The following is a 24,858-nucleotide window of genomic DNA, read 5'->3' as shown; positions in this document are numbered from 1 at the left end:
TGAGCCCCCTCATGTATGGGTCTTCACCCCACACAGCAAAGAGCGTCCCTGCTCTTTGCCTGGCTGTTAATCGGCCAGCCCCAAATACACCCTATCAAACAGGGGCATGGAGATGGCCAAGGCTTAGGGATGCTCCTGACCTGTTGCCCCAAAAGGCCCCCAGCGCTCACGGGCATTGGGAGACGGGGGGCCTTTGGGAGTCATGCCGAGCATGTGGAATGGCTTCTCCCTTTGCCCAGCCTCCCGGTTCTCCTGTTTACCAGCTTGTAAAAGGGAGGTAATGACAGGCGTGATGGCTGTGCCCAGGATTGCAAAGCACTTCTGCAAGATGCTCAGGACTCTGGCACGTAAGCAAAGTGGGGAGATTAGGGACAGAACGCGGTTTATTGGTGGCGCCAGGTCAGCTACAGAAGCATCATGTCTATCATGTAATGATGTGTCACGGTCTGTCCCTCCCATCACCTCTTTCCTCTCTACGGCACGTGAGCACGCCAATGTCCCCAATGAAGAGGGATATAATTGTCTCGCATCACATGGAATCAGTGTCATGAAGCTTGTCTGCTTGTTTTCATGATTCCCTGGCATTTCCGCCACCACCCCCTTGACCGATGCCCCAGGCAGTCTAGGACATGTATAAAAGAGCTGAAAGCTTTGCAGCCCTCTATCCAGCTTCCTCCGCTTGACTCTCCTGATCAACAGGGTAAGTCCAGCTCTTGGAAGCCTCTTGGGGATCTCTCCCTGCCTCCCTCGATACAGCTCCTTCCCCACACCCTTGCCTAATCCCTGGTGTGTTTTCCAGGACTCCTTGCCTGCCTGAAAGATGTCCTGCTCCAGCCTGTGTGTGCCTTCCTGTGGGGTGGCCGCCCCGGCCCCGCTGGCTGACACCGCCAACGAGCCCTGCGTGCGGCAGTGCCCCGACTCCACGGTGGTGATCCAGCCCCCAGCCTCGGTGGTCACCTTCCCCGGGCCCATCCTCAGCTCCTTCCCGCAGTACAGCGTTGTTGGCTCGGCGGGAGCCCCTGGCGTTGGAGGGGGCTACGGCGGCACTTTTGGAGGCCGTGGTGGTTTTGGAGGCCTTGGGGGCTATGGAGGCTATGGAGGCTATGGGCTTTATGGGGGCTATGGAGGCTATGGGCTTTATGGGGGCTACGGAGGCTTTGGGGGTTGCGGATACGGTGGCTGGCGCCGAGGCCACAGGTACCTCAGTGGCAACTGTGGGCCCTGCTAAGCCCCACACTGGCTCTGACCACAGATGAAGAAGAGCTCCAGAAAAGCCCCTAACAGATCCTAACACGACGCTCTGTGGAAGGACTTACATGTTGCATTGCTGGGCTCTGGAGCTTGGATGCCTCGTGCCTGCTTGGGGCCCAACTCTGCCTTCCTCCTCCCAGCTATTCATCCCTTCAAAGCTCGTTGAGCCTTGATGACAAATACCCGCACTGGGTGCCTGCTCCTGTGGCACGGCTGATGCTCACTCTCACTCTGCCTGTTGCCAGGAGATGTGGGCTGCCCTTGGCCAGGGCCCTGCTCTTCTCCCAACTCCCTCCTCCCCTGGAACTACAATAAAAGTTGTGTTGCATTGCAATGTTGACCCATGGTTTTTCTTCATCCTTCATTCTTTCTTCATCCTCCCTGGGCTGTCCTAGCCAGCTCCCACCCAGGGCCTTGTCAGGGGCATCTACGGGAGCTGCCTCCCTTCCTCCTGCCTGCCCCTGGCAGCACGTCCCTCCACCAGACGGCCGTCTGCAGTGGGGGTCGTGCCCATCTCCTTCAACAACAGCTTCTCCCTCTTTGCCCTCCCTGTCTTCTCACCACTTTGGGCTCCTGCACTCTGCAGCCCAAGAGCAGCTCTGGGGCCTCACAGTGAGTTTACCACCCACTCTGGCCATTCCCCATGGGCTGCGTGTCTCCCAGGGCTGTGGGGATAGGGATGCCAACGGAGCCACGCCAACGGCAAAGGCCCACGGCAGAGCCACTTGGGAGGCCATGGGTCGATAGGGGAGAGGGTGAGCAACCCCCAGCACCTCCCCAACTGCCATGCCTCCATCCCCTCCACATTCCTGCATCCCTGCACCACCTCCTCCTCCTCGTTTCCCTCCCTCTTCCACTGCTCCTTGGAGCACTTTTGGCCCCGTCTTGAACCCACTGCTGGAGCACAAGCTCTTCCCGGGATTCCCTATGTCACCCACCCGCTGCCCGGGGACACGGCTCTGCCCAGGAACGACAGGAGAGCTTCCCACAGCCCAGTGCTCTGGACCAGGCTTTGCTGGCCTTTTGCTTCTTTCGTGGTTTAACCCCAGCCAACAACTAAGAACCACGAAGCCATTTCCCCCTCCCCCCTCCCAGTGGGGTGAGGAGGAGCAAAGGAAAAAAAAAAAAGTAAAACTCGTGAATTGAGATAAGAACAGTTTAATAACTAAAGTAAAATATAATACTAGCAATAGTAATAATGAAATATAATAATAATAGTAATGAAAAGGAATATAACAAAAAAAGAAAGGGGGGGGGGAAGAATAAAAACAGTGATGCACAATGCAATTGCTCACCACCCACTGACCAATGCCCAGTTAGTTTCTGAGCCACGATCTGCCCCTACTGGCCAACTCCCCCCTGTTTATATACTAGGCATGAAGTTCCATGGTATGGAATACCCCTTTGGCTTGTTCAGGTCAGCTGCCCTGGCCATGCTCCCTCCCAGCTTTTTGCACACCTGCTTGCTGGCAGAGCATAGGAAACTGAAAAGTCCTTGGCTTAGGATAAGCGCTACTTAGCAACAACTAAAACATCAGCGTGTTATCAACATCATTCTCACACTAAATCCAAAACACAGCACTGTACCAGCTACTAAAAAGAAAGTTAACTCTGTCCCAGGCGAAACCAGCACAGCTTCCCTTCCTCCCACACCAGCCCACAAAGTAATCTGCACTGCCATACCCCCACAAAGCACCCAGCCATAGCAGCTGTGACAGGGTCACCAAAATCCCCTTCCACCACTGTGCCCTCAGCTGAAATGAAGGGCACACCACATGAGCCAGAACATGGCAGATGGCCAATGGTCAGTGCAGAGGAATCTGGGTAGATATGGGGATGGATGACCCAACTTTTCTTGAGCTCCCCAGCGGTGACCAACGTGCTGCCACGCTGCTCTTCCTGATGGCTCTGGCCAGAACTCTCTCTGTCCAAGACCACCTTGCAGTGCTGGGATCACACGATCAGAAGATACCTGGGGAAGGGCGGGACCTCAGGAGGGTAGGCAGTCCAACCTCCTGCTCAAAGAGCTTTGTGCTTCATGTGACTGGATACCCGTGGCCATTTCATGGCTCTGAGAGGAAACTTGGGAAGGCTTGGCTGTGTTTATCTCACTCCTTCCCAGTGCCCCCCACCTCTAGCTGGGCACACGGGCATGGCCAGCAGCCCTGTACATGCAGTAGCCGTCTCTCCATTTCCCTGGACCTCCAAATGTGGCCGTTAAGAAGCCATGAAAAGGGGGTAATGCCTGACATGCTGGTTTTGTTCTGCAAGACACCGATGGCACTTTCACGTATTTGAAGTGGGCTTTGGGAGTGTATTGTGTTTGGTGGTGGTGGGAGACCAGAGGAAGCTCAGTGGGATGTGCTCTACAAGATCCAGCTGGGACTCTCATCATCAGTTGTAACACACTCAGCAAACCAACCAAATGCTCTAAGGGCACCACCGTGGGACATTCAAGCAGCCCAGACCGACACGCCCTGAGGTTTGGGGGAAGCGGGAAAGAAGAAGGAAGGATGAAGAAAAACCATGGGTCGACATTGCGATGCAACACAGCTTTTATTGCAGTTCCAGGGGAGGAGGGAGTTGGGAGAAGAGCAGGGCCCTGGCCAGGGCCTTCCCCTGTCTCCTGGCAGTGGGCAGAGCTACAGCAAGCATCAGCCGTGCCACAGGAGCAGGCACCCAGTGCAGGTCTCTGTCATCAAGGGGCAACGAGTCTTGAAGGGATGCTCAAGCAGGGCAGGAGGAAGGCAGAGCTGGGCCCCAAGCAGGCACGAGGCATCCAAGCTCCAGAGCCCAGCAATGCAACATGTAAGTCCTTCCACAGAGCGTCGTGTTAGGATCTGTTGGGGGCTTTTCTGGAGCTCTTCTTCATCTGTGGTCAGAGCCAGTGTGGGGCTTAGCAGGGCCCACAGTTGCCACTGAGGTACCTGTGGCCTCGGGCCCAGCCGCCATATCCGCAGCCCCCAAAGCCTCCGTAGCCCCCATAAAGCCCATAACCTCCATAGCCTCCATAAAGCCCATAACCTCCATAGCCCCCATAAAGCCCATAGCCTCCATAGCCTCCATAGCCCCCAAGGCCTCCAAAACCACCACGGCCTCCAAAAGTGCCGCCGTAGCCCCCTCCAACGCCGGGGGCTCCCGCCGAGCCAACAACGCTGTACTGCGGGAAGGAGCTGAGGATGGGCCCGGGGAAGGTGACCACCGAGGCTGGGGGCTGGATCACCACCGTGGAGTCGGGGCACTGCCGCACGCAGGGCTCGTTGGCGGTGTCAGCCAGTGGGGCCGGGGCGGCCACCCCACAGGAAGGCACACACAGGCTGGAGCAGGGCATCTTTCAGGCAGGCAAGGAGTCCTGGAAAACACACCAGGGATTAGGCAAGGGTGTGGGGAAGGAGCTGTATCGAGGGAGGCAGGGAGAGATCCCCAAGAGGCTTCCAAGAGCTGGACTTACCCTGTTGATCAGGAGAGTCAAGCAGAGGAAGCTGGATAGAGGGCTGCAAAGCTTTCAGCTCTTTTATACATGTCCTAGACTGCCTGGGGCATCGGTCAAGGGGGTGGTGGCGGAAATGCCAGGGAATCATGAAAACAAGCAGACAAGCTTCATGACACTGATTCCATGTGATGCGAGACAATTATATCCCTCTTCATTGGGGACATTGGCGTGCTCATGTGCCGTAGAGAGGAAAGAGGTGATGGGAGGGACAGACCGTGACACATCATTACATGATAGACATGATGCTTCTGTAGCTGACCTGGCGCCACCAATAAACCGCGTTCTGTCCCTAATCTCCCCACTTTGCTTACGTGCCAGAGTCCTGAGCATCTTGCAGAAGTGCTTTGCAATCCTGGGCACAGCCATCACGCCTGTCATTACCTCCCTTTTACAAGCTGGTAAACAGGAGAACCGGGAGGCTGGGCAAAGGGAGAAGCCATTCCACATGCTCGGCATGACTCCCAAAGGCCCACCGTCTCCCAATGCCCGTGAGCGCTGGGGGCCTTTTGGGGCAACAGGTCAGGAGCATCCTAAGCCTTGGCCATCTCCATGCCCCTGTTTGATAGGGTGTATTTGGGGCTGGCCGATTAACAGCCAGGCAAAGAGCAGGGACGCTCTTTGCTGTGTGGGGTGAAGACCCATACATGAGGGGGCTCAACACACATGTAGGTGGGGAGCAGTGAGATAAGGCAGCAGGGTCATGTGTGAGGGGGAGACGTGCACAGAGGAGCTGGAGGGCAGGAAGGGTACCAGGACACTCTCAGCTTCCTTGGCCACGTGTCTGTGGGTATAGTCCTCCCCAAGCCCTCTCTGGAGGGATTTGATTATTCAGCTGGGAGTTGAGGCCTGTGCCAGGAGCACCCCCAGAGAGCCAGGCCGCACGTGGCAATGTTCCTCTGTAGGCAGAGGCACGCTGCTAACTGCTGGCTCACGGTACGCAGCTGGGCTGCTGCTGAGTATACATGGTTGGGCACAGCAATATTCTGCAAGATGCCAAGCATTCTTCTGCGTAAGCAAAGTGAGGGATTAGGGACAGACCACAGTTTATTGGTGTCGTGGGTTCAGCTGTATTAGCTCCTTTTAATTTATGTAATGATTTATCATGGTCTGTCCTTCCCATCACCTCTTTCCACTCCAGGGCACGTTTTCACACCAATGTCCCCAATGAAGAGGGATATAATTGTCTTGCATCACATGAAATCAGTGCCATGAAGCTTGTCTGCTTGTTTTCATGATTCCCTGGCGTTTCCGCCACCACCCCCTTGACCGATGCCCCAGGCAGTCTAGGACATGTATAAAAGAGCTGAAAGCTTTGCAGCCCTCTATCCAGCTTCCTCCGCTTGACTCTCCTGATCAACAGGGTAAGTCCAGCTCTTGGAAGCCTCTTGGGGATCTCTCCCTGCCTCCCTCAATACAGCTCCTTCCCCACACCCTTGCCTAATCCCTGGTGTGTTTTCCAGGACTCCTTGCCTGCCTGAAAGATGCCCTGCTCCAGCCCGTGTGTGCCTTCCTGTGGGGTGGCCGCCCCGGCCCCGCTGGCTGACACCGCCAACGAGCCCTGCGTGCGGCAGTGCCCCGACTCCACGGTGGTGATCCAGCCCCAGCCTCGGTGGTCACCTTCCCCGGGCCCATCCTCAGCTCCTTCCCGCAGTACAGTGTTGTTGGCTCGGCGGGAGCCCCTGGCGTTGGAGGGGGCTACGGCGGCACTTTTGGAGGCCGTGGTGGTTTTGGAGGCCTTGGGGGCTATGGAGGCTATGGAGGCTATGGGCTTTATGGGGGCTATGGAGGCTATGGGCTTTATGGGGGCTATGGAGGTTATGGGCTTTATGGGGGCTACGGAGGCTTTGGGGCTGCGGATATGGCGGCTGGGCCCGAGGCCACAGGTACCTCAGTGGCAACTGTGGGCCCTGCTAAGCCCCACACTGGCTCTGACCACAGATGAAGAAGAGCTCCAGAAAAGCCCCCAACAGATCCTAACACGACGCTCTGTGGAAGGACTTACATGTTGCATTGCTGGGCTCTGGAGCTTGGATGCCTCGTGCCTGCTTGGGGCCCAGCTCTGCCTTCCTCCTGCCCTGCTTGAGCATCCCTTCAAGACTCGTTGCCCCTTGATGACTGAGACCTGCACTGGGTGCCTGCTCCTGTGGCACGGCTGATGCTCATTGTAGCTCTGCCCGTTACCAGGAGATGTGAGCTGCCCTTGGCCAGGGCCCTGCTCTTCTCCCAACTCCCTCCTCCCCTGGAACTGCAATAAAAGCTGTGTTGCATTGCAATGTTGACCCATGGTTTTTCTTCATCCTTCCTTCTTCTTTCCCGCTTCCCCCAAACCTCAGGGCGTGTCGGTCTGGGCTGCTTGAATGTCCCACGGTGGTGCCCTTAGAGCATTTGGTTGGTTTGCTGAGTGTGTTACAACTGATGATGAGAGTCCCAGCTGGATCTTGTAGAGCACATCCCACTGAGCTTCCTCTGGTCTCCCACCACCACCAAACACAATACCTTCCCAAAGCCCACTTCAAATACGTGAAAGTGCCATCGGTGTCTTGCAGAAGCTCTTCCAAATGCTTTGCAAAATGAGCATGTCAGGCATTACCTCTTTTTCATGGCGTCTTAACAGCCACATTTGGAGGTCCAGGGAAATGGAGAGACGGCTATGGCATGTACAGGGCCGCTGGCCATGCCCGTGTGCCCAGCTAGAGGTGGGGGACACTGGGAAGGAGTGAGATAAACACAGCCAAGCCTTCCCAAGTTTCCTCTCAGAGCCATGAAATGGCCACGGGTATCCAGTCACATGAAGCTCAAAGCTCTTTGAGCAGGAGTTTGGACTGCCTACCCTCCTGAGGTCCCGCCCTTCCCCAGGTATCTTCTGATCGTGTGATCCCAGCACTGCAAGGTGGTCTTGGACAGAGAGAGTTCTGGCCAGAGCCATCAGGAAGAGCAGCGTGGCAGCACGTTGGTCACCGCTGGGGAGCTCAAGAAAAGTTGGGTCATCCATCCCCATATCTACCCAGATTCCTCTGCACTGACCATCGGCCATCTGCCATGTTCCGGCTCATGTAGTGTGCCCTTCATTTCTGCTGAGGGCACAGTGGTGGAAGGGGATTTTGGTGACCCTGTCACAGCTGCTATGGCTGGGGTGGGTGCTTTGTGGGGGTACGGCAGTGCGGACTACTTTGTGGGCTGGTGTGCGAGGAAGGGAAGCAAAGGGCCAGCAAAGCCTGCTCCAGAGCACTGGGCTGTGGGAAGCTCTCCTGTCATTCCTGGGCAGAGCCGTGTCCCTGGGCAGCGGGTGGGTGACACAGGGAATCCCGGGAAGAGCTTGTGCTCCAGCAGGGGGTTCAAGACGGGGCCAAAAGTGCTCCAAGGAGCAGTGGAAGAGGGAGGGAAATGAGGAGGAGGAGGTGGTGCAGGGATGCAGGAATGTGGAGGGGATGGAGGCATGGCAGTTGGGGAGGTGCTGGGGGTTGCTCACCCTCTCCCCTATCGACCCATGGCCTCCCAAGTGGCTCTGCCGTGGGCCTTTGCCGTTGGCGTGGCTCCGTTGGCATCCCTATCCCCACAGCCCCGGGATACACGCAGCCCATGGGGAATGGCCAGAGTGGGTGGTAAACTCACTGTGAGGCCCCAGAGCTCTTCTTGGGCTGCAGAGTGCAGGAGCCCAAAGTGGTGAGAAGACAGGGAGGGCAAAGAGGGAGAAGCTGTTGTTGAAGGAGATGAGGATGGCCCGTGCTGTGGGTGACCCTCCTGTAGAGGGCTGTGATGCCCGAGGGCAGGCAGGAGGAAGGGAGGCAGCTCCCGTAGGTGCCCCTGACAAGGCCCTGGTTGAGAGCTGCCAGGGACACTCATGGGAACCCATTCTGCCACTCAGGGTATTGGGTATGGAGGAAGGATGAAGAAAAACCATGGGTCGACATTGCGATGCAACACAGCTTTTATTGCAGTTCCAGGGGAGGAGGGAGTTGGGAGAAGAGCAGGGCCCTGTCAGTGGGCAGCCCACATCTCCTGGCAACAGGCAGAGTGAGAGTGAGCATCAGCCGTGCCACAGGAGCAGGCACCCAGCATGGGACTGCAGTGTCATGGGAAGCGAGTTCTGAAGGGATACTCAAGCGGGGCAGGAGGAAGGCAGAGTCGGGCCCCAAGCAGGCACGAGGCATCCAAGCTCCAGAGCCCAGCAATGCAACATGTAAGTCCTTCCACAGAGCGTCGTGTTAGGATCTGTTGGGGGCTTTTCTGGAGCTCTTCTTCATCTGTGGTCAGAGCCAGTGTGGGGCTTAACAGGGCCCACAGTTGCCACTGAGGTACCTGTGGCCTCGGGCCCAGCCGCCATATCCGCAACCCCCAAAGCCTCCGTAGCCCCCATAAAGCCCATAACCTCCATAGCCCCCATAAAGCCCATAGCCTCCATAGCCTCCATAGCCCCCAAGGCCTCCAAAACCACCACGGCCTCCAAAAGTGCCGCCGTAGCCCCCTCCAACGCCGGGGGCTCCCGCCGAGCCAACAACACTGTACTGCGGGAAGGAGCTGAGGATGGGCCCGGGGAAGGTGACCACCGAGGCTGGGGGCTGGATCACCACCGTGGAGTCGGGGCACTGCCGCACGCAGGGCTCGTTGGCGGTGTCAGCCAGCGGGGCCGGGGCGGCCACCCCACAGGAAGGCACACACAGGCTGGAGCAGGACATCCTTCGGTTCGGTAGGTAAAGCTGCAAGACAAGGCAGAGCTACGGCTCAATGCAAGGCCTGATCCCAAATCCCTCCTGGCTATTTCACGCTTGGAACCTGTGTCCCAGGCCATGCTCTGGATCATCTCAGGTAGTCAGAGCAAAACACACGTTCCAGAGTTGAAATACTGGTTTAAACCCCTTGCTCCCCTCATGCTCCCTGGGCCTGAGTTGCCCATGGGAGTGAGGAGAGACTCCCTCATCCAAAGCAGGTGGAACATCACCAGACTCCCAACGGACTTGAGTCCATTGGTATACTCAGAGCATTCAACTTTAAATTTCCATCCTTTCCATAGCTCTCAAACAGCATCATCTCATTCTAACTATGCGCTATGAAAGCGTGCGGGAGCACACAGCAAAAGATACCTTGAGAAAGCCGCTGCTGAGGAAGGAGAGATGGAGGTAAGACTTGGACTTACCACAATGACCAGGAGAGTCAAGCGGAGGAAGCTGGATAGAGGGCTGTGAAGCCCTCAGCTCTTTTATACATGTCGCAGACTGCCCAGGGCATCAGCCAAGGAGTGGTGGACAGACCATGACACATCATTACATGAAAGACAAGGTGTTGCTGTAGCTGAACTTGTGGCACCAATAAACCCCGATTTATCCCTAATCCTTCACTTTGCTTATGTGGAAGAATTCTGGGCATCTTGGAGATGATTGCTGTGCCCAACCACGCCACACTCAGCAGCAGCCCAGCTGCGTGCCGTGAGCCAGCAGTTACCCGTGTGCCTGTGCCTGCAGGGAGTGTTGCCCCATGCAGCCTGGCTCTCTGTGGGTGCTCAGCCAGGCTCTCCTGGCCCAGTCCTCAATGCCCAGCTGAGTAATCAAGTCCCTCCAGAGAGGGCTCAGGGAGGACCACGCTAACAGACACATAGCTGAAGGAGCTGAGAGTGTCTTGGTCCTGTTCCTGCCCTTCTGCTCTCCGTGCACATGTCCCCTTACACAGGTCCCCAGTGCCTGATCCCACTGCCCTCCCACCCACATTTGTGCCAGTACTGTTCATAGAAGGAGCTTTATCTCACACGGGACCCATCTGCCATGCGTGGGACCCCCACGCATGACCATCAAGTGAACTGGAGAGCTCAAAATCAACAAGTCATGCTGTGGCAGGAAAATGTCCAAAGCTTAGGGATGCCCCTTGCACCCAGTAGTGCGATCTCCCCAGCCGTTGCCAGCATGGGGCCACGGTTGACATTTGGGAGCTGCCCTGAGCAGATGGGATAGCTTTTTCCTTTGCCCAACCTCCTGGCGCCTCTGTTTACCAGCGTGTAAAAGAGAGGTAATGACAGGCGTGATGGCTGTGCGCAGGATTGCAAAGCGCTTCTGCAAGATGCCCAAGACTCTCGCACATAAGCAAAGTGGGAGGATTAGGGACAGATTGGGTTTTATTGGTGCCATGAGGTCAGCTACAGCAGTGCCTTGTCTTTCATGTAATGGCGAGTCATGGTCTGTCCCTCCCATTACCTGTTTGCTCTCCAGGGCACGTTTGCTTGCTGGTATACCCATTTAGGATGGATATAATTGCCCCGCATCATAATTTGTTTCATGAGGCTTCTTCGCTTGATTTAATGATCAGCTGGGGCTTCTGCCACCACTCCTTGGCTGATGCCCTGGGCAGTCTGCGACATGTATAAAAGAGCTGAGGGCTTCACAGCCCTCTATCCAGCTTCCTCCGCTTGACTCTCCTGGTCATTGTGGTAAGTCCAAGTCTTACCTCCATCTCTCCTTCCTCAGCAGTGGCTTTCTCAAGGTATCTTTTGCTGTGTGCTCCTGCAGGCTTTCATAGTGCATAGTTAGAATGAGATGATGCTGTTTGAGAGCTATGGAAAGGATGGAAATTTAAAGTTGAATGCTCTGAGTATACCAATGGACTCAAGTCCGTTGGGAGTCTGGTGATGTTCCACCTGCTTTGGATGAGGGAGTCTCTCCTCACTCCCATGGGCAACTCAGGCCCAGGGAGCATGAGGGGAGCAAGGGGTTTAAACCAGTATTTCAACTCTGGAACGTGTGTTTTGCTCTGACTACCTGAGATGATCCAGAGCATGGCCTGGGACACAGGTTCCAAGCGTGAAATAGCCAGGAGGGATTTGGGATCAGGCCTTGCATTGAGCCGTAGCTCTGCCTTGTCTTGCAGCTTTACCTACCGAACCGAAGGATGTCCTGCTCCAGCCTGTGTGTGCCTTCCTGTGGGGTGGCCGCCCCGGCCCGCTGGCTGACACCGCCAACGAGCCCTGCGTGCGGCAGTGCCCCGACTCCACGGTGGTGATCCAGCCCCAGCCTCGGTGGTCACCTTCCCCGGGCCCATCCTCAGCTCCTTCCCGCAGTACAGTGTTGTTGGCTCGGCGGGAGCCCCCGGCGTTGGAGGGGGCTACGGCGGCACTTTTGGAGGCCGTGGTGGTTTTGGAGGCCTTGGGGGCTATGGAGGCTATGGGCTTTATGGGGGCTATGGAGGCTATGGGCTTTATGGGGGCTACGGAGGCTTTGGGGGCTGTGGATACGGTGGCTGGGCCCGAGGCCACAGGTACCTCAGTGGCAACTGTGGGCCCTGCTAAGCCCCACACTGGCTCTGACCACAGATGAAGGAGAGCTCCAGAAAAGCCCCCAACAGATCCTAACACGACGCTCTGTGGAAGGACTTACATGTTGCATTGCTGGGCTCTGGAGCTTGGATGCCTCGTGCCTGCTTGGGGCCCAGCTCTGCCTTCCTCCTGCCCTGCTTGAGCATCCCTTCAAGACTCGTTGCCCCTTGATGACAGAGACCTGCACTGGGTGCCTGCTCCTGTGGCACGGCTGATGCTCGCTGTAGCTCTGCCCACTGCCAGGAGACAGGGGAAGGCCCTGGCCAGGGCCCTGCTCTTCTCCCAACTCCCTCCTCCCCTGGAACTGCAATAAAAGCTGTGTTGCATTGCAATGTTGACCCATGGTTTTTCTTCATCCTTCCTTCTTCTTTCCCGCTTCCCCCAAACCTCAGGGCGTGTCGGTCTGGGCTGCTTGAATGTCCCACGGTGGTGCCCTTAGAGCATTTGGTTGGTTTGCTGAGTGTGTTACAACTGATGATGAGAGTCCCAGCTGGATCTTGTAGAGCACATCCCACTGAGCTTCCTCTGGTCTCCCACCACCACCAAACACAATACCTTCCCAAAGCCCACTTCAAATACGTGAAAGTGCCATCGGTGTCTTGCAGAACAAAACCAGCATGTCAGGCATTACCTCCTTTTCATGGCTTCTTAAAGATCACATTTGGAGATTTAGGGAAATGGAGAGACGACTACTGCATGTACAGGGCTGCTGGCCATGCCCGTGTGCCCAGCTAGAGGTGGGGGGCACTGGGAAGGGGTGAGATAGACACAGCCAAGCCTTCCCAAGTTTCCTCTCAGAGCCATGAAACGGCCACGGGTATCCAGTCACATGAAGCACAAAGCTCTTTGAGCAGGAGGTTGGACTGCCTACCCTCCTGAGGTCCCGCCCTTCCCCAGGTATCTTCTGATCGTGTGATCCCAGCACTGCAAGGTGGTCTTGGACAGAGAGAGTTCTGGCCAGAGCCATCAGGAAGAGCAGCGTGGCAGCACGTTGGTCACCGCTGGGGAGCTCAAGAAAAGTTGGGTCATCCATCCCCATATCTACCCAGATTCCTCTGCACTGACCATTGGCCATCTGCCATGTTCTGGCTCATGTGGTGTGCCCTTCATTTCTGCTGAGGGCACAGTGGTGGAAGGGGATTTTGGTGACCCTGTCACAGCTGCTATGGCTGGGGTGGGTGCTTTGTGGGGGTACGGCAGTGCGGACTACTTTGTGGGCTGGTGTGCGAGGAAGGGAAGCAAAGGGCCAGCAAAGCCTGCTCCAGAGCACTGGGCTGTGGGAAGCTCTCCTGTCGTTCCTGGGCAGAGCCGTGTCCCCGGGCAGTGGGTGGGTGACACAGGGAATCCCGGGAAGAGCTTGTGCTCCAGCAGTGGGTTCAAGACGGGGCCAAAAGTGCTCCAAGGAGCAGTGGAAGAGGGAGGGAAACGAGGAGGAGGAGGTGGTGCAGGGATGCAGGAATGTGGAGGGGATGGAGGCATGGCAGTTGGGGAGGTGCTGGGGGTTGCTCACCCTCTCCCCTATCGACCCATGGCCTCCCAAGTGGCTCTGCCGTGGGCCTTTGCCGTTGGCGTGGCTCCGTTGGCATCCCTATCCCCACAGCCCTGGGAGACACGCAGCCCATGGGGAATGGCCAGAGTGGGTGGTAAACTCACTGTGAGGCCCCAGAGCTGCTCTTGGGCTGCAGAGTGCAGGAGCCCAAAGTGGTGAGAAGACAGGGAGGGCAAAGAGGGAGAAGCTGTTGTTGAAGGAGATGAGGATGGCCCGTGCTGTGGGTGACCCTCCTGTAGAGGGCTGTGATGCCCGAGGGCAGGCAGGAGGAAGGGAGGCAGCTCCCGTAGGTGCCCCTGACAAGGCCCTGGTTGAGAGCTGCCAGGGACACTCATGGGAACCCATTCTGCCACTCAGGGTATTGGGTATGGAGGAAGGATGAAGAAAAACCATGGGTCGACATTGCGATGCAACACAGCTTTTATTGCAGTTCCAGGGGAGGAGGGAGTTGGGAGAAGAGCAGGGCCCTGTCAGTGGGCAGCCCACATCTCCTGGCAACAGGCAGAGTGAGAGTGAGCATCAGCCGTGCCACAGGAGCAGGCACCCAGCATGGGACTGCAGTGTCATGGGAAGCGAGTTCTGAAGGGATACTCAAGCGGGGCAGGAGGAAGGCAGAGTCGGGCCCCAAGCAGGCACGAGGCATCCAAGCTCCAGAGCCCAGCAATGCAACATGTAAGTCCTTCCACAGAGCGTCGTGTTAGGATCTGTTGGGGGCTTTTCTGGAGCTCTTCTTCATCTGTGGTCAGAGCCAGTGTGGGGCTTAACAGGGCCCACAGTTGCCACTGAGGTACCTGTGGCCTCGGGCCCAGCCGCCATATCCGCAACCCCAAAGCCTCCGTAGCCCCCATAAAGCCCATAACCTCCATAGCCCCCATAAAGCCCATAGCCTCCATAGCCTCCATAGCCCCCAAGGCCTCCAAAACCACCACGGCCTCCAAAAGTGCCGCCGTAGCCCCCTCCAACGCCGGGGGCTCCCGCCGAGCCAACAACACTGTACTGCGGGAAGGAGCTGAGGATGGGCCCGGGGAAGGTGACCACCGAGGCTGGGGGCTGGATCACCACCGTGGAGTCGGGGCACTGCCGCACGCAGGGCTCGTTGGCGGTGTCAGCCAGCGGGGCCGGGGCGGCCACCCCACAGGAAGGCACACACAGGCTGGAGCAGGACATCCTTCGGTTCGGTAGGTAAAGCTGCAAGACAAGGCAGAGCTACGGCTCAATGCAAGGCCTGATCCCAAATCCCTCCTGGCTATTTCACGCTTGGAACCTGTGTCCCAGGCCATGCTCTGGATCATCTCAGGTAGTCAGAGCAAAACACACGTTCCAGAGTTGAAATACTGGTTTAAACCCCTTGCTCCCCTCATGCTCCCTGGGCCTGAGTTGCCCATGGGAGTGAGGAGAGACTCCCTCATCCAAAGCAGGTGGAACATCACCAGACTCCCAACGGACTTGAGTCCATTGGTATACTCAGAGCATTCAACTTTAAATTTCCATCCTTTCCATAGCTCTCAAACAGCATCATCACATTCTAACTATGCACTATGAAAGCCTGCAGGAGCACACAGCAAAAGATACCTTGAGAAAGCCACTGCTGAGGAAGGAGAGATGGAGGTAAGACTTGGACTTACCACAATGACCAGGAGAGTCAAGCGGAGGAAGCTGGATAGAGGGCTGTGAAGCCCTCAGCTCTTTTATACATGTCGCAGACTGCCCAGGGCATCAGCCAAGGAGTGGTGGCAGAAGCCCCAGCTGATCATTAAATCAAGCGAAGAAGCCTCATGAAACAAATTATGATGCGGGGCAATTATATCCATCCTAAATGGGTATACCAGCAAGCAAACGTGCCCTGGAGAGCAAACAGGTAATGGGAGGGACAGACCATGACTCGCCATTACATGAAAGACAAGGCACTGCTGTAGCTGACCTCATGGCACCAATAAAACCCAATCTGTCCCTAATCCTCCCACTTTGCTTATGTGCGAGAGTCTTGGGCATCTTGCAGAAGCGCTTTGCAATCCTGCGCACAGCCATCACGCCTGTCATTACCTCTCTTTTACACGCTGGTAAACAGAGGCGCCAGGAGGTTGGGCAAAGGAAAAAGCTATCCCATCTGCTCAGGGCAGCTCCCAAATGTCAACCGTGGCCCCATGCTGGCAACGGCTGGGGAGATCGCACTACTGGGTGCAAGGGGCATCCCTAAGCTTTGGACATTTTCCTGCCACAGCATGACTTGTTGATTTTGAGCTCTCCAGTTCACTTGATGGTCATGCGTGGGGGTCCCACGCATGGCAGATGGGTCCCGTGTGAGATAAAGCTCCTTCTATGAACAGTACTGGCACAAATGTGGGTGGGAGGGCAGTGGGATCAGGCACTGGGGACCTGTGTAAGGGGACATGTGCACGGAGAGCAGAAGGGCAGGAACAGGACCAAGACACTCTCAGCTCCTTCAGCTATGTGTCTGTTAGCGTGGTCCTCCCTGAGCCCTCTCTGGAGGGACTTGATTACTCAGCTGGGCATTGAGGACTGGGCCAGGAGAGCCTGGCTGAGCACCCACAGAGAGCCAGGCTGCATGGGGCAACACTCCCTGCAGGCACAGGCACACGGGTAACTGCTGGCTCACGGCACGCAGCTGGGCTGCTGCTGAGTGTGGCGTGGTTGGGCACAGCAATCATCTCCAAGATGCCCAGAATTCTTCCACATAAGCAAAGTGAAGGATTAGGGATAAATCGGGGTTTATTGGTGCCACAAGTTCAGCTACAGCAACACCTTGTCTTTCATGTAATGATGTGTCATGGTCTGTCCACCACTCCTTGGCTGATGCCCTGGGCAGTCTGCGACATGTATAAAAGAGCTGAGGGCTTCACAGCCCTCTATCCAGCTTCCTCCGCTTGACTCTCCTGGTCATTGTGGTAAGTCCAAGTCTTACCTCCATCTCTCCTTCCTCAGCAGCGGCTTTCTCAAGGTATCTTTTGCTGTGTGCTCCCGCACGCTTTCATAGCGCATAGTTAGAATGAGATGATGCTGTTTGAGAGCTATGGAAAGGATGGAAATTTAAAGTTGAATGCTCTGAGTATACCAATGGACTCAAGTCCGTTGGGAGTCTGGTGATGTTCCACCTGCTTTGGATGAGGGAGTCTCTCCTCACTCCCATGGGCAACTCAGGCCCAGGGAGCATGAGGGGAGCAAGGGGTTTAAACCAGTATTTCAACTCTGGAACGTGTGTTTTGCTCTGACTACCTGAGATGATCCAGAGCATGGCCTGGGACACAGGTTCCAAGCGTGAAATAGCCAGGAGGGATTTGGGATCAGGCCTTGCATTGAGCCGTAGCTCTGCCTTGTCTTGCAGCTTTACCTACCGAACCGAAGGATGTCCTGCTCCAGCCTGTGTGTGCCTTCCTGTGGGGTGGCCGCCCCGGCCCCGCTGGCTGACACCGCCAACGAGCCCTGCGTGCGGCAGTGCCCCGACTCCACGGTGGTGATCCAGCCCCCAGCCTCGGTGGTCACCTTCCCCGGGCCCATCCTCAGCTCCTTCCCGCAGTACAGTGTTGTTGGCTCGGCGGGAGCCCCGGCGTTGGAGGGGGCTACGGCGGCACTTTTGGAGGCCGTGGTGGTTTTGGAGGCCTTGGGGGCTATGGAGGCTATGGAGGCTATGGGCTTTATGGGGGCTATGGAGGTTATGGGCTTTATGGGGGCTACGGAGGCTTTGGGGGTTGCGGATATGGCGGCTGGGCCCGAGGCCACAGGTACCTCAGTGGCAACTGTGGGCCCTGCTAAACCCCAAGTATCCATGGTGTTCAGTGCTGCGTCTGCCCTTGGTCTCCACAAGTAGCCCCTCTTGTCTTCTACCAGCTGATGCAGAAAAAAGCTTTCAGCTCCTGTTCAGGATGTGGTAAAGCAGCTACTTGAACTTTATGGTCCTTGCTTATTTGCACAGAGTAACCTTTCAGATCTTCAGCTGGCGGCTTCAGGGTTTCCAGCACTGCCTCCAAAAGCTCCCCTCTATCTGCAATATAACGAAGCTGTACTCATCCTTGGATGAGAGTCTCCCCTGCTCTGCCTGGCTCTGAGACTCGCTACCTGCAATAGGAAGGGGGAATCTTTGGAGTGGAGCCCTGGGTTGTGCCTTGGTGAAGCCTTATGATTTTCGTCTTTCTGATCCATTGTTTCTGTGTTGTTTTGTTTCCTGCTGTCACTGCCTATTGCATTTTCCATCCCAATTAAAGAATCCACATTGCATGAACATTTTTTTTCAGTCTGAATTTGTTCCTCACTGTGGCTGGAATTCTGTCTATAACTAAGCAATGATGTGAAATGTTAGATGATAATTCATTTGCTAAAAACATCTGTGGAAGCTCTGAATTTCTCTCAGAAAAGACTTTTGAACTGCAAGGTAGGGAAGTTACTAGTAAATTATTAGCTTCATTACAAAAGACAGGTTTCAAAGGTGAAATACTACTTTCTGTTTTGTGAGGTCTATAGAGGAATGAAAACTAATCTAGTGGTGTATTTCTTTCGCATTTATGCTCTGCACCCTGTTCCCACCAGCCAGTCATGATGCTTGGGGTGATGCGTTGAGCATGCACCCTGCAATGCAGCTAGTGCACTCATGAGTGCTGTCATCTGTGGGCAGCCTGAGGGCATCCTTCCGCTCCCCGCCCCCCCCCCCCGCCCCCGTGACCTCAGGGAAGCTCTGCACAGTGTGTCAGAGGGCCTGCGCGGTCTGCGCATTTCTCCACCCTGCCGGCTGCACCCAGATATTCATGTTTCGCTTTGGGCTTGGGGCAAAGTGCTAGAAAGTTACTCTGTCCTGAGATGGACGTGGCAAATTAGGAGCTGAGCATTACCCAAGCCCTTGCAGGGACTGCTGTTACAAGCAGCAACTGCCAGGGACTCAGGCTGCTCCTGGGGAGTGTCAAATGTTCAGCACATTTTTAGTGACATCGTTGTGTAGAAAAGTATTCCTGGGATTTTGTGACATTTGCACTCAAAGAAGAAACATGGAATACTTATGACCAAGGATAAATATACTATAAATTCAATTGATAAGTAAAAGAAGAAGGAAATGATTATGTGGTAATGAAAACCAGAAGACATACTTTGGTACAGAAAATTTATTTGGAAAGAGACAACATTTCTACAATTCTGGAACAAAATTGTACAGAATATAAAGACCATCTTTCCAGGGGTTCAGTGAGGCTCTGGCTAATCACCAGGGTCAAAGTGATGCAGTCTATAAAAAATGTTTTTTCTCCTTTAGCACAGTTGCTGTGTGCAATTTCTAGCATCCTAAGTCACCTCTCTAAGTTCAATGTCAATAATATAACTGAAATGAGACAAAGCACAACGTAAGCAGATGACTAAACTGGAAAGCCAGATGATAACAGATCTAAACTAAAGGTAAAATGAGAAAATGCACACATGAGCCTGCCTTTCACAGGTGCTGAGCACTTGCAGCTCTCATTCTTTTCAGCTGGAGCCAGACAACACCCAGCACTCAGGCTGGTGCCTATCAGCTCCACCCCCAATTTGCAACTCGAGTTTCCTTTGCTGCTTCTTTAAATTGCTCGGTGCACACCATGGCTGAGTTTAGTATGTCCACCGTTTCCCGGAGCGGTATGAGTTGCATGGATGTGTCCATTGGGAAGAATAGGTGTAGGAGTATTTTGGGGCACACCGTGGCTCAGGTCGGGCAATGACCTGGGGGGCAAGTTTCTCAACTGCTGCCTCTAGCCTCCCTGTCACCTCTGCTGGCAGAGGTGCTGCGGCGGGGGCTTCTGCCAGGGCCACCTCGGACGGCTCTGAGGCTCCCACGACAGTTTGCTGCGGGTAGGTGGTGAGGATGGGCCCTGGGAAGGTGACGACGACGGGTGGCGGGTATATAATCACCCGGGAGTCACCGCAGGCCACGACACAGGGCTCATTGCTGCTGGTGGCCAGGGGCTGGGGACACTTTGCCTCGCAGGGGTTGGTGCATGCCAGCTGGTCGGAAGCCATCACCTGGCTGTGGTAGGGGAATGCCTGCAATTTATTTGTAGAATTAGAAAAAAAACAAAACCAACAACCATGCACTTGGTTACTGACACAGCTAAGCTTGGCTCTAAGAGATCTTTAGACAGAGATAATTTGGATAAAGACAACAGTTGAGCTCCTTTCCTTGTATCTGCCACCTTTTACTTAGCCTGCATGTATTTGTCCTTTCTAATTTGCTGCTTTAAGCTTGCTCTCTTTGCTTCTTTTCCTCTGGGAGAAAAAACCCCTCCCCTTTCTTTGTGTGCTGCCTCCAAAACAGACATCTGCTCTAAATCCTCCCAGTCCTTGGTAATATTTCCTGGAGACAAGTTTGAACTTGTTCCCACAGCATCTCTTTTCCTCCCACACGCAGCTTCTCAGGGCAGTGACTACAGTCTGCATTTTACAGATGGGGTGCAAGGGAGTGAGGGGAAAAAAAAAAAAAATCTGCATTTTCCACAGATTCGAGTGTTGAGTAATCTGTTTAGCAGCCTGCTTTATTTCCTATATTAATTTCCTTGCAGTTTCTTGTTATTTTCAGGCACTAAAAAGTTCCACTAAAATACAGAAAAATGAAAGGCTCAGAATAAATGCAGCGTTAAAAATACTGGTTTAATAAGTAAGACACATAACTTAAAATATTTATATTGCGGTTATTGTCAACCCAAACAAGAAAATTGCAGCTTCACCTAAGGTACACACATTTAATAGTGTTTATTTCTTCCTTCAGATTAAATCTTCACATAAAAGCTAGTTCTTCATGGTATAGCATCACACTATTTTTAAAAATTTGTAAATCAAAGATACCTTATAGTGATGAACAAGGCAAAAGTATTATTTCATTCTCAGTTAAGTCCTGTGTGCTGCAGTATACTAGAACTGCTGTCCTTGAGAACATTTGGAAGATGAGGACTAGGGGACGTGGCAGCTTTGCAGTACTCCTTACAATAAGTAAACAGAAAACGCAGAATGTTTCTAAGGCAGGGAGCTCATCTCTGAAATCAGTAAGTCTTATCTATGGAGAAGTAGTATACAGGATCCTAAAATATGTAGCCAGCAATGCTTTCTAATAAATAAACTATTATATTGCCAAGCATAAAGTAAAAATATCTTGAAAGCCAATTTCCTCTGCTTCAGAAGCTCAGTGGTATTTTGCACCAGGTGCTAGCAGCATGCTGGCACAAGGGAATGGGCAGGGCAATGAGCTCTTTCATCTATTTACTTGTCTCAACTATATTCAGAGGAAAGCAAAAGTATCTTCAAATATATAATTCTGAAAAGAAAAAGCAAAGAACAAGCATAGCACTTCCCCCCCCAAATACTCTTAGGTTAGAACGTAGCTTTGACCTAAAAAAATGCTTAATTTAATCTCTGTTAAAACAAATTAAAATACTAGCGAAGTTTTAATAGTTAGAAATGAAAGCTTATTTCCACAGTTACATTAAGTAATAGCATCTAATCATCACTTGGTGTAGCTTGTGACTCCAATTAAATTAGCTAAGGATGGGCAGATTATGAACAACAGCAATGCTGCATGTCTATAGCTACACAGAACTAACTTCAAACAAGGATTTTAATTCAAGTTATCTATGAAATCCCCCCGCCTAACAACTGCTGAATCCCCTAATCATGCCATATATGCAAAAACAATGCTAAAATCTGTTCTCAGAGCTCTTCTGAAAATTTTTCAAAACTAAGAGATTGAAATTCCTAATTCTCCCATAAAATTAACAGCCCAAAGCAGTCTTGAAAAGCCTTTGCTTTTATTTTTGCATCCTTTATCCAGCATAGAAAACAGCTGTAGAAAGATGCTTACTAATGTCTCTGAGAGTTAGAATATTTATGCAGGATTTAGTCCCGATTTTAACAAAAATTCATGCTAAAGCAAAATTAAACTCAAGGTTTTTATAGTTGTCAAATCAGACTTACTCAGTGTACCGGAGAGGACAAGTCAAGAGGAGTGGTTAGAAAAGCCTTCCGTGGGGAGAGTATTTATACCCTTTCTCGGATTGCCTGGAGAAGCTGAGACACCCTTTGTGTAAAGGGCCTTAATTACTTATGAAGCAAACTTTGTTGCATGTATTACTCCTGTAGTTGCAGTAATTGTTTTGCTCACTGTTTATGATTATCTAAAGCTGAGTTAGGAAATAATGCAAAGTGTAGACAGTAACTTGCAAGTTCTTTTAATCTTGAAATTTCCTTGTTTCACTCTACTGATTTCATTATGAATTAAAAATACGCTAAGAATTAATAGACTTCTGGTGACTTATCTTTGCTAAAAACATGACTGCACAGGGAGTCTCAGAGATGTCAGTGGCAAAGTGTGTCAGCACACACAAGATTTATTTTCCTTATTGGAAATACAAACTAATATCTAGTATTTGTCTCCATGCCTAGATAAACCTCTAGAAAGACAGGGTTTCTTTTTCGTCTGATATAATGTTAATGAGGCTTGCAGATGTGTTCTTATCCAGAGGAAGTATCTCGTGCAAAAACTTTAAAGAGCAGAACTATCACAGAGTTATCTTTTAAATAAAAATGAAGCTATCTCCAATTATGAAGCTTAAAATGAGGAGTTGATTAAATAAGTGTTTTACATATTTCATTCTGCATGAGGTCAGAGCAGTCTAAATCCACTAGGATATTATTACTATTAACATAAAATAATTTCCATGTATGACATACTAACAGATGTTTGTGAACTTCTTTGAAATCTCGTTTCCTGATGTCTCCAGAATATTCCTGATAAGCTCCACGGCCCAGGGGATCTTTAGGTGTGCCTCATAAAATAAGAATAATTAACGTCATAAATGCATCATGTCATAAGCACCATGATGGTGCTGGTTTTAATTCATTTAAATGTGCTTGGCCCTCCAGAGGGAAGAGTGAGGGTGGTGAACTGATGTCTGGGAAAACGGGTGTACTGCGTGCGCACTTTGACAAGGTCCTCCCTGGTGGCCTCTGCCTTCATGGGAGCCTCCCATCGTGCACAGCGCCTCCGTGCGCGCAGGGGCAGAGTTAAGTCCATCAGTACTGGCTGGGGTAGCGTTCAGCCTGTTGGTAAGTGCCATGGCAGAGGTAGCCTCAAGTTTTCATGATTTGGTCCTAACAAAGTAGGATGAATGTTGGGTACGTCAGAGGAGCTCACAATTCAGCTGAAAATATGGTCTAGATTTTTTTTTGCCTTCTCCCTAAGTTTCCAGTGTCTCTTGGTTCTAATTCTTTGGTAATTTCTAGCTGGAAGACCTCTCCTCTCCAAGGATGCACCCCAAAATTGCTATTTCAAAACACAGGTATTAAAGCACATATAGCAAGTATGAAATTCACCCCTGCAAAAGGATTCTAGCTAAGCACTCTGGATTCTCCTCTCAGTCTATCTCTGTGGCATTTGGGAGACCCCTGACAGAACTAGGAACTGAATCCCAGCTGTCATATTAAGATGCAGTCCCTTAACTACAATGTAATTAACTCTTAAATTCTCTCATAATGTAGCAATACTATGCAGAATTTCTTCCCCCCCCCCCCAATTTTTATGTCGTGCTCTAGAGTGACTAACAAAGGCAATAAAGGGCAAAGAGAAATGTAGACTGCATACACCACAATATAGAATGTTAATATTGTCAGCGCCTATTAATTTTAAATTGTTTTAGAAAATTATATCCTTGTGTAAGGCAGTAACAGCAGTAATAATGGCTCTTGCCTAGCTAAGATATGGTTTATGTGGTCAAACCAGTTCTGTTCAACTTCAGAGCACAGAAGTTTTGTTTGTAAAGCTGAGTCAGGAGCACTTGCTAATGAAGAAATAATCAAAGGAAAATGCTTGGGGATGGATGCTCTGCTGATGTAGGTCTGCAACATTCATTCTCTTCACTTCAAAGAGGCTATACTTGCTTACAACCTCTGAACACATTATATCAGCAAGAATTCTGCCCATTAGGCAAGAATGAACTGAAATACAGGTCCAGATTGGTAGCAAGAGTTAATTATGTATTAGGGTATAGATCCACTGGTTTTTACGCTATCAGAAACCCTGGCTTTCTGATTTTATACAAGCTACAAGTGAAAGCTGAATAATCCAAAATTTGAGGCAGTGAATCACAGTCTAATTAGGACAATGCCAGAAATGACCTTGATATATCTCCTTTAAGGTGATACTATTGCCCAACACCAGGCGTCACCTAGAGCTATTATCATAATACAACTATTTGCATAGGCAATGTGTTAATAAGTATTTGTGAAACATTTTCAGTCCTCAGAACATTCCCATGGTGTTTAATTATGCAGGGTGTTTCCAGAAACACCTCATCCTAATTTATGGCAGAAGGAGCATGATTTAACAAAACTACAGCTACTGGGAAAAAAAAAAAATAAATCCATGGACTGGATATATGACAGGGTGAAGGATGGTCTTCTCCAAGCATATTTGACAGCTCAAGAGAACAGAGCCTTTTCTGAAGGTCTTTTGATAACATTTGATGGGTAAAACAGGGAAATTTTCTTGTATGATGGCGTCATGATGTGTGCAATTACTGGCTGGCTTCTTGCTTTCCAGCCTTGTCAGGACCCCCACAGATGTGGGGGGCTGGGGTTCACTGGCTTTTCTTTCTCTTTACCAACACATTTCTAGGGCTTAGCAGACCAGTGAAAAACCCCTAAATGCAGTAGGAGAACCCAGAACTTGTACTTTTTGTTCATTTCCGGCTGGGATTAAACTAGATTTTGATTACTGAAAAATGACAAAGAACTGTCAACAAATTGTCTGTTGGCATGATAAACTTAGCGGAAATAAATGTTGAAGGAGCACAGAAGGAAAGGGAATGAAGGGAGTAGTGCAGAAGAAAGACATCTCTCTCACCACGTGCTGACTAGAAATGTACTGAAATGCATTGTAATGCAAGAAAATGGAAATGCTGGCTTGTTCAGAGCAGGAAAGCAAATTAAATTATTTAAATGATGTAAAATCTGTTTGGAGTATGCCTATGTTGCATGCTCTCCCTCATCCCAGCATGTATTTTTTTGTTAATCCTGTTTCTTGGTGTGTAGGTGGAAACCAAAGTCATGCAGACAGGTTTACAAGATGCTGAGTTAGCTCAGTGATATTTGGTCTCCACAGCTCCCTCTGGGTGCCCCACATGACATTACACAACTTGCCTCACTTTCCCTTTAAGTCTTGAGTTTTCCTTTTTCTCACCCACTTCCCAAGCACCCACCCCAACTCTTCATTGTACGGCATTAGGCAGCAGCACATACGTAACAAACCGT

The 24,858-nt window shown here is 52.0% G+C and overlaps 3 protein-coding genes and 4 pseudogenes across 3 annotated transcripts; 4 read left to right on the top strand and 3 right to left on the bottom strand.

The window, feature by feature from the left end:
• Positions 1-820: 820 nt before the first annotated feature.
• LOC127026840 (claw keratin-like) lies at positions 821-1,228 on the top strand. Its single transcript, XM_050912141.1, has one exon. It carries the CDS (start codon positions 821-823, stop codon positions 1,226-1,228), a length of 408 nt encoding a protein of 135 aa, XP_050768098.1.
• A 2,919-nt stretch (positions 1,229-4,147) lies between these two features.
• Positions 4,148-4,582, bottom strand: LOC127026830 (claw keratin-like). Its single transcript, XM_050912135.1, has one exon. It carries the CDS (start codon positions 4,580-4,582, stop codon positions 4,148-4,150), a length of 435 nt encoding a protein of 144 aa, XP_050768092.1.
• A 1,643-nt stretch (positions 4,583-6,225) lies between these two features.
• Positions 6,226-6,658, top strand: LOC127026831 (claw keratin-like; annotated as a pseudogene).
• A 2,354-nt stretch (positions 6,659-9,012) lies between these two features.
• Positions 9,013-9,420, bottom strand: LOC127026841 (claw keratin-like). The gene has a single exon (XM_050912142.1). The coding sequence runs from the start codon at positions 9,418-9,420 to the stop codon at positions 9,013-9,015; it is 408 nt and encodes a 135-aa protein (XP_050768099.1).
• Positions 9,421-11,617: 2,197 nt separating this feature from the next.
• LOC127026848 (claw keratin-like) lies at positions 11,618-12,014 on the top strand (annotated as a pseudogene).
• A 2,336-nt stretch (positions 12,015-14,350) lies between these two features.
• On the bottom strand, positions 14,351-14,757 carry LOC127026844 (claw keratin-like; annotated as a pseudogene).
• A 2,197-nt stretch (positions 14,758-16,954) lies between these two features.
• Positions 16,955-17,361, top strand: LOC127026835 (claw keratin-like; annotated as a pseudogene).
• Positions 17,362-24,858: the final 7,497 nt, after the last annotated feature.

This window comes from Gymnogyps californianus, chromosome 29 (genome assembly GCF_018139145.2).
Source record: "Gymnogyps californianus isolate 813 chromosome 29, ASM1813914v2, whole genome shotgun sequence".
Taxonomy (NCBI): Eukaryota; Metazoa; Chordata; class Aves; order Accipitriformes; family Cathartidae; genus Gymnogyps; species Gymnogyps californianus.
This window is presented reverse-complemented; position numbering and strand designations above follow the sequence as displayed.

What these genes read in the sequence shown, in the direction of transcription:
- LOC127026840 (XM_050912141.1), top strand. Translation starts at nt 821, where the DNA reads ATGTCCTGCTCCAGCCTGTGTGTGCCTTCCTGTGGGGTGGCCGCCCCG.
- LOC127026830 (XM_050912135.1), bottom strand. Translation starts at nt 4,582, where the DNA reads ATGCCCTGCTCCAGCCTGTGTGTGCCTTCCTGTGGGGTGGCCGCCCCG.
- LOC127026841 (XM_050912142.1), bottom strand. Translation starts at nt 9,420, where the DNA reads ATGTCCTGCTCCAGCCTGTGTGTGCCTTCCTGTGGGGTGGCCGCCCCG.